The 9,703-nt window shown below is 33.7% G+C and overlaps 1 protein-coding gene across 1 annotated transcript; it reads left to right on the top strand.

The window, feature by feature from the left end:
• Positions 1-8,723: 8,723 nt before the first annotated feature.
• Positions 8,724-9,174, top strand: LOC129757626 (uncharacterized). The gene has a single exon (XM_055754898.1). It carries the CDS (start codon positions 8,807-8,809, stop codon positions 9,122-9,124), a length of 318 nt encoding a protein of 105 aa, XP_055610873.1. The 5' UTR covers positions 8,724-8,806; the 3' UTR covers positions 9,125-9,174.
• Positions 9,175-9,703: the final 529 nt, after the last annotated feature.

The raw sequence follows: 9,703 nt of genomic DNA, 5'->3' as shown, positions 1-9,703 counted from the left end.
TTCTTGATGTACCCGGCTGTTTGATAATTATAGAATTTTTTTTGACCCGCAAATGCCAACCTGTCGAATCTGCCTAAAAATGAAAAATAATCACATTATATTTGAAGCTGTGGTTTTGCTTACATTTTTATAAAATTTTGGTTGTACTTACAAGCCAAACAAATACAGCTGAGGTCCGTAATCCGTTTCTTCCTTTTTGAAATGAATAACATTTGAACGTCAATTGAGGAAAACATTGACTACTTGATGCGATATCACATAAAAGGTAGTGATATTACACTACACGACATGTTCGCATTCGCGTACGTCGTTTAGATGTATTATAACAACAAAAAGCCCTAACACTACGTCGTCTCCACAAATTACATCATCCAGCGTTACATTTTTTTTTGCTGTGTAGCTGGGGTGTTATTTTCTTTCTTTTCTCATTTTTGTTTAGATTGGATACAGGGAGAGAGAGAGGCTACTTGGGGGTGAAGTGGGTGAAGAATCTATCCCACAGAGAGTAAATGAAGCGTGACAGTACTTTACATTTTCAGGCATTCAGGATTGAGAGAGAAAAAGAGTTTGGGCGTTTTGGGGATGATGGAGGAAAGTGTAGGAGTAGGAATGAATGCGAGTGGTTTTCCTTGGAGGAAAAACTACCATTCCACTTTCGCTGATTGAGGGACAGATGTAATGAACTGGCTAGAGGGTATTATTGCTGTTTTTCCAATGCCATTTCAATATGTTTATTGCGGATGAGAGGAACAAACTGATTTCAATGTTTTCAAGTTTTGAAACTTTTTCTGCTTTTCGGCTTTAGAATCTGGTCGATATTCGTTATCTGCACTAAGCAGTAAGTCCGCTATAATTTATTCAACAAAACAAATGATTCTTTTTTATCGTCTCTCATTTACACAAATAACTATATAATGATGAATCTAATTTTTATCCGAAGATAGGATACAGAAACTTACATTAGAACGGTCAAAATTTGTATGAGAAAAACGAAACTTATGAAATTCTACTTTCTGCAGGCTTAAATTTATCTCAAACCTAGCACAAAGTCTCATGCAAAATTTGGACCAGATCAGAGTACCGGAAGGAGTCACGCGGCGATTTTCAGGTTTGTATGGAGTTTTGAGACATTTTGTTCGAAAAACACACGAAAAGAAGTTTTTTTCACCAAAAACCTCGTTTTTTACCGACCGATTTCTTTTTAAAAGGTATTATTTGGCTCAAATCGCAAATTATGACAAACATTCCGTATTTCTATAAAAATTACATTAATAATGTTATTATGGCTCAAAAATAATTTAACATTTTCATGGATACACTTACTCAAACAAAATGAAGAAAATCGGGAAAATCAAAATGTTATGATGAAATTTTATTTTGACTGAAAATCGACTTTTTGAAACTTCTCGAAAAATCGGTAGTCTTCTATCGAATAGAAAGAAGTGGCATGTCAAATAAATAACAAATTACTCTAAACCTAATTTAACCCATTTGAATATTTAAAAGGCATATAAAACTTAATTTTTTTATAACAGGTAGTTCATTGATTCTCCGCTAGAGTGGTCCTAAATAATCAAAAAACCAAAAAAAAAATGCATAAAAATCAATTTCCAAGAGTGATTCTTGTCAAAAAAAAATCGAAGCAATATAAGATCTCGACGTTTTAAGTTATATGACATCTCAATTTAAAAAAAAAAATCTATTTTCCCGTTTTCCTTTGGTTCAATCCACATGCCAATCCATGAAATGAATAGGGTCAGTTTTAAGAATTCAATGATGACATTTTTTCCATACAACCATTCTAAATTTATATGCTGTTTTGATAAAGGTTCTATATACATTATAGAATGATCGTATGAAAGTTGAAAAAACAGCATTTACCTACATACCAAAGTGGAGGCAATACACATACATAAATTTCATTTCTTTCTAAAGCGACGAAAACTACACCAATTGGGCGTTATCCGACACCTTATTCGTATCTATCGGAAGAATGCAAGAAAGCGCAAGATTTTTCTTTCATAGCCTTCAAATCGTTGCCAGTGACAACATTTTCCAGTTCTCTCATTGGTCAATATTACCTAATTCTCATCTGATTTTAGCCATCTGGATGCACTGCTGGTTAAAGAGAGAACATGAAGATGATTTTCTCACTTGAAGCCCGCGCGGGAGCAATATCATTTCAAAATTTAGCAACGTGGCCGACTTTCTATCATATCCGATTCAACCTGACTTCAGCCGACATTTTATACGATCTTTCCACTATGCAATCGGAATCGTGATTCGCAACACCATTGTAACCGACTTAAGTTATCATTCCTGATACGATTTCATGTTTGCTGGGAAGAGTTGACGTTCGAAATAAAGTAGGTATACTAAAAAATTAATAAAAAATAATTGTATTCGTAAAATCACGACAGATTTGCAAGACTGATGCTCAGATTGTTTAGAAATGTCTCTAGCTCCGTTAAATAAGATGAAACGAATAGAAAAGCGCAGATAGTTAAATATGCTGCTGTTGATTGTTTAGCCTCCCGACGAAAAAGACGGAATTTACTTAGAAAGCGCAGATATTTAAGACTGTTGTTGCTGATTGTTTGTGCTGAATTGGCCATCCAGTGGGAAAAGACAGAATTGGCTTGGGAAGTGTAGAGTTTCCAGACTGCTCCTGTTGATTGTTTGTGTTGATTTGGCCTCTCGGTGGAAATGATTGGCTTATGAAGCGCAGATTTTTAAGGAAACTTCTTCTGATTGTTTGCTTTGGTTTGGCCTACCGGTGAAAAAGACGGATTTGCTAAGGAAAATGTTTAAAGCTGCTGCTATGATCGTTTGTTTGATTTGGCCTCCCGGTGAAAAATACGGAATTGGTTTAGAAAGCGCAGATTTTAAAGACTGTTGCTGCTGATTTTTTGTTTTGATTTGGTATTCAGCTGGAAAAAAACTTAATTGGCTTAGAAAGCGCATATTTTTAAGGCTGTTGCTGCTGATTATTTGTGCTGGTTTGGCCATCCAGTGGGAAAAGACAGAACTGGCTGAGGAAGTGCAGAGTTTCCAGACTGCTCCTGTTGATTGTTCGTTTTCATTTAGCCTTCCGGTGGAAAAGAGCTGATTGGCTTAGGAAGCGCAGAGTTTTAAGGAAACTTTTTCAGATTGTTTGCTTTGGTTTGGCCTACCAGTGAAAACAGGCGGATTTGCTTAGGAAATGCAGATTTTTTAAAGCTACTGCTATGATCGTTTTATTTGATTTGGCCTCTCGGTGAAAAAGACGGAATCGGCTCAGAAACCGCAGATTTTTAAAACTGTTGCTGCTAATTTTTTTTTTTTTGATTTGGCATTCTGCTGGAAAAAGACGAAATTGGCTGAGAAAGCTCAGTTTTTTAGGATCGTTGCGGCTATTTGGCTTTTCGGTGAAAAAGACAGAATTGGCATAGGAAGCGTTAATTTTTATGACGGAAAATGGCTAAGGAATTGACTAAGGAAGTGCAGATTTTTAAGGGTGCTTCTGCTGATTGTTTGTTTTGATTTGGTCTTCCGGTGGATACAACGGAATGGCTTAAGAAGCGCATATTTTTAAGGCTGCAGCTTATTGTTATGATTTAGAATTCCAGTAAAAAAACAGAATTGGCTTAGGAAGTGCAGATTTTTAAAGCTGCTGCTCCTGATTGTTGGCTTTGATTTGGCCTTCAGGTGGCAAAAGACGGAATTGGTTTAGGAAGCGCAAATTTTCAAGGCTGCTTCTGATTGTTTGATTTGATTTGGCCTTTTGGTAAAAAAAAAGACAGATTGGCGCAGAAAACGCAGATTTTTAAAGCTGGTGCTATGATCGTTTGTTTGATTTGGCCTCCCGGTGAAAAAGACGGAATTGGTTTAGAAAGCGCAGATTTTTAATACTGTTGCTGCTGATTTTTTGTTTTGATTTGGCATTCAGCTGGAAAAAGACGAAATTGGCTTAGAAAGCGCAGATTTTTAGGACCGTTGGGGCTGATTGTTAGACGGAATGGCTAAAAAAGTGCAAATCAGCAACTTTTGCTGATTATTTTTATTTGACTTTCCGGTGAAAAAGGCAGAATTGGCATAGAAAGCGCAGATTTCCAAGGCTGTTGCTACTGATTGTTTGCTTTGATTTGGTCACACGGTGGAAAAACGGAATTGGCTTAGGAAGTGCAGATTCATAAGTTTTCTGCTGATTGTTTGTTTAGGTTTGGCCTTCTGGTGAAAAAAGACGGATTGGCTTCGAAAGCGGATATTTCCAAGGCTATTGCTGCTGATTTTTTGTTTCGATCAGGCCTTCCAATGAAAAAACATGGATTGGTTACGAAACGCTGATTTTTGAAGCGGCTGCTATGATCGTTTGTTTGATTTTGATCACCCGGTGGGAAAAGACGCAATTAGCTTAAGATGCGCAAATTTTGAAGACCGTTTTTGCTGATTTTTTGCTTTGATTTGGCATTCTGGCTTGAAAAAGGCCAAATTTTTAGGACCGTTGCGGCTGATTGTTTGACGGAATAGCATAAGAAGCGCAGATTTTAAAGCAGCTTCTGCTGATTGTTTTGATTTGGCCTTCCGGAGAAAAAGACGAAATTGGCTTAGAAAGCGCAGATTTTTTGAGACGTAAAATGGCCTAAAAATTGACTAAGGAAGTGCAAATTTTGAAGGCTGCTACCGTTGATTGTTTATTTTGATTTGGCCTTCCGGTGGAAAAAGACCAAATTGGCTAATAAAGCCAAGATTTTAAGGCAGATTCTGCTGATTGTTAATTTTGATTAGATTTTCCGGTGAAAAATGACTGATTGGCTTAAGAAGCGCAGATTTTTAAGGCCGTTGCTGTTGATTGTTTGCTTTGTTTAGGCCTTCTGAATGGGAAGGTTGTTTCTAAGAACACTTTCAAATTATTTCGGCGATTAAAAAGCACAGTTTGGGGAGACTGTAGCTAAGAATATTTTAGGATTTGATGAAGAATATGCATAAAATGAATAAATTTTTGAAATTTGAAACGCTTTTGACAAAAATGACAAAAATGACAAAATTGACAAAAATGACAAAAATGACAAAAATGACAAAAATGACAAAAATGACAAAAATGACAAAAATGACAAAAATGACAAAAATGACAAAAATGACAAAAATGACAAAAATGACAAAAATGACAAAAATGACAAAAATGACAAAAATGACAAAAATGACAAAAATGACAAAAATGACAAAAATGACAAAAATGACAAAAATGACAAAAATGACAAAAATGACAAAAATGACAAAAATGACAAAAATGACAAAAATGACAAAAATGACAAAAATGACAAAAATGACAAAAATGACAAAAATGACAAAAATGACAAAAATGACAAAAATGACAAAAATGACAAAAATGACAAAAATGACAAAAATGACAAAAATGACAAAAATGACAAAAATGACAAAAATGACAAAAATGACAAAAATGACAAAAATGACAAAAATGACAAAAATGACAAAAATGACAAAAATGACAAAAATGACAAAAATGACAAAAATGACAAAAATGACAAAAATGACAAAAATGACAAAAATGACAAAAATGACAAAAATGACAAAAATGACAAAAATGACAAAAATGACAAAAATGACAAAAATGACAAAAATGACAAAAATGACAAAAATGACAAAAATGACAAAAATGACAAAAATGACAAAAATGACAAAAATGACAAAAATGACAAAAATGACAAAAATGACAAAAATGACAAAAATGACAAAAATGACAAAAATGACAAAAATGACAAAAATGACAAAAATGACAAAAATGACAAAAATGACAAAAATGACAAAAATGACAAAAATGACAAAAATGACAAAAATGACAAAAATGACAAAAATGACAAAAATGACAAAAATGACAAAAATGACAAAAATGACAAAAATGACAAAAATGACAAAAATGACAAAAATGACAAAAATGACAAAAATGACAAAAATGACAAAAATGACAAAAATGACAAAAATGACAAAAATGACAAAAATGACAAAAATGACAAAAATGACAAAAATGACAAAAATGACAAAAATGACAAAAATGACAAAAATGACAAAAATGACAAAAATGACAAAAATGACAAAAATGACAAAAATGACAAAAATGACAAAAATGACAAAAATGACAAAAATGACAAAATTGACAAAAATGACAAAAATGACAAAAATGACAAAAATGACAAAAATGACAAAAATGACAAAAATGACAAAAATGACAAAAATGACAAAAATGACAAAAATGACAAAAATGACAAAAATGACAAAAATGACAAAAATGACAAAAATGACAAAAATGACAAAAATGACAAAAATGACAAAAATGACAAAAATGACAAAAATGACAAAAATGACAAAAATGACAAAAATGACAAAAATGACAAAAAGGACAAAAATGACAAAAATGACAAAAAATGACAAAAAATGACAAAGAATGACAAAAAATGACAAAAATGACAAAAATGACAAAAATGACAAAAATGACAAAAATGACAAAAATGACAAAAATGACAAAAATGACAAAAATGACAAAAATGACAAAAATGACAAAAATGACAAAAATGACAAAAATGACAAAAATGACAAAAATGACAAAAATGACAAAAATGACAAAAATGACAAAAATGACAAAAATGACAAAAATGACAAAAATGACAAAAATGACAAAAATGACAAAAATGACAAAAATGACAAAAATGGCAAAAATGGCAAAAATGGCAAAAATGACAAAAATGACAAAAATGACAAAAATGACAAAAATGACAAAAATGACAAAAATGACAAAAATGACAAAAATGACAAAAATGACAAAAATGACAAAAATGACAAAAATGACAAAAATGACAAAAATGACAAAAATGACAAAATTGACAAAAATGACAAAAATGACAAAAATGACAAAAATGACAAAAATGACAAAAATGACAAAAATGACAAAAATGACAAAAATGACAAAAATGACAAAAATGACAAAAATGACAAAAATGACAAAAATGACAAAAATGACAAAAATGACAAAAATGACAAAAATGACAAAAATGACAAAAATGACAAAAATGACAAAAATGACAAAAATGACAAAAATGACAAAAATGACAAAAATGACAAAAATGACAAAAATGACAAAAATGACAAAAATGACAAAAATGACAAAAATGACAAAAATGACAAAAATGACAAAAATGACAAAAATGACAAAAATGACAAAAATGACAAAAATGACAAAAATGACAAAAATGACAAAAATGACAAAAATGACAAAAATGACAAAAATGACAAAAATGACAAAAATTACAAAAATGTCAAAAATGACAAAAATGACAAAAATGACAAAAATGACAAAAATGACAAAAATGACAAAAATGACAAAAATGACAAAAATGGCAAAAATGACAAAAATGACAAAAATGACAAAAATGACAAAAATGACAAAAATGACAAAAATGACAAAAATGACAAAAAATGACAAAAAATGACAAAAAATGACAAAAAATGACAAAGAATGACAAAAAATGACAAAAATGACAAAAATGACAAAAATGACAAAAATGCCAAAAATGACAAAAATGACAAAAACGACAAAAATGACAAAAATGACAAAAATGACAAAAATGACAAAAATGACAAAAATGACAAAAATGACAAAAATGACAAAAATGACAAAAATGACAAAAATGACAAAAATGACAAAAATGACAAAAATGACAAAAATGACAAAAATGACAAAAATGACAAAAATGACAAAAATGACAAGAATTACAAAAATGACAAAAATGACAAAAATGACAAAAAAGACAAAAGTGACAAAAGTGACAAAAGTGACAAAAATGACATAAATGTCGTATCCTCGACAAATCAGGGCATTTTAATCTTAAAACCTGAAAAAAATCCAGGCATCTGCTTTCGAAGTTGACAACTAAAAATCTGAGCAATATCCGGACAGATTTGTTCAAAATCAGGAATAACCCAACAAAAATTAAGAAAAAAAAACTTTTTTTTTCATCAAAACTCAACAGCAGTTTTCCAATCGGGTTTTTTGCAATGAAATTCGTCAACCGGGTCGGACCGGACTTTTCCTAAATTTTGTATTAATTATCCGGGAAAACCCGGATAAAACCGGGCAATCTGGTATTCTTAAGTTATACTCTTTAAGCCTTCTCAATAACACAAACCTCTCGATTCATAACCGGATGTTGGTCTTAAATATCTTGAAAAATAAAGCAAGTATGACCAAACCGTCTGTGACAGCGCCTGATGACCAACTGAACCAAAGCTTCGGAAATTTTTTTTTTTAATCCAACAAAGCATGTTGTTGTGAATGAACAAGTCTGTCGGAAATCATTATTGGTTTAGTAGGGCTGATTGATAATTTACAGCCCCAATGATTGTTATCGAGCGGGTGAAAAGCACAGCAGCGCGCGTGGAGCTTTCGGTAGCCCTCCAGACTTATCTATCTGTCCGTGGTAAAGACATCGGAAGAACGAATGGTAGTCCAAACTGGATTATCGGAATTCAGAATCAGCCGAGCTTCCGAAAATAACACCAATAATCAGTAGGTTAATTTTACGATCAATTGAAAGGTGTGTGACAAAGTTTATTGATCTGACGTCAGCGCGCAGTAGACAACGATTAGAGTGCTATCGATTTTTTTTTAAAGTCACCGCTATATCAGTTGGTTAAAATTTTCGGTGATACTATAAAAATGGGCTTTTCGCCTTTCAAGAGTCATCAGTGATCTTGTGGAGTGCCTTTGGAAAAGACTTAGTTCTTCAGATTAATAGTGAGAGATTGAGGAAAGATGAAACTTTTGCTGGTTTTTGTCCTGGTGATCGCAGTGGTGGCTGTGGCTGCTGATTCGAAGAAAACTACCACCACTAAGAAGCCGACAACTACAACAACGAAGAAAACAACAACTAAAACTACTACAACGACGACGACGGCCGCTCCGGAACCAACCTGTGAATCCGTTTACCAGGAGGATTGTAACATGTACTATACCTGTGCCGGAAATGGCCGAGCTGTGCTGGAGAAATGTCGCGAGGGATACATCTACTACGAGCCGCTTCACGTTTGCCTTCCGGGTGATCGCGAAACCTGCAGCCTGTATCATGTCTGATCTTGAAGACGACGCAGAAAAATATGTTCAATAAAACAGCAAACCTCAAACCCCATAGTTCATTCATTCTTCCAAATTTAAACAATAACATGTTTCCGCATGCCTCTTAAAAGAACATCCCTCGTCCTACGCAAGAGTGTCTGCCAAATTATCTCCCGAAACGTGCGAAATAGGACAGCACGCAACCCTCGTACGTCTCCAAATATTATAAAACAACCAAAGTCGGTAGCTTGGCGGTCCAATTTTTAGTCTTATCTGTCAGAATGTGGATCGGTCCGATTCTGCTGCTAATGACCAGTTGGTCGCTGGCTCACGGAGAGCTGTTGGAGAAAATGTTTGGTCCCGATGCCTCAAAATACATCCAGATGGATCCGGCCCCCGAGGAAATGGAAGAAAAGTGGTGCCTGGTTCGATGCGTCGAACTTAAGCCATCGATGACAACTCAATGTCCAAAGCCGGAACCGCCTCCACTGGAAGAGGAAGAATCGAGTGAATCTTGTGAGGAACAGTACGAATACTTCAACCCGGAACCGGAGACAACTACAAGTCCACCTGCTCCAACTACTCCCGTCGCTTCAG

This window comes from Uranotaenia lowii, chromosome 3, assembly GCF_029784155.1.
Source record: "Uranotaenia lowii strain MFRU-FL chromosome 3, ASM2978415v1, whole genome shotgun sequence".
Taxonomy (NCBI): Eukaryota; Metazoa; Arthropoda; class Insecta; order Diptera; family Culicidae; genus Uranotaenia; species Uranotaenia lowii.
This window is presented reverse-complemented; position numbering and strand designations above follow the sequence as displayed.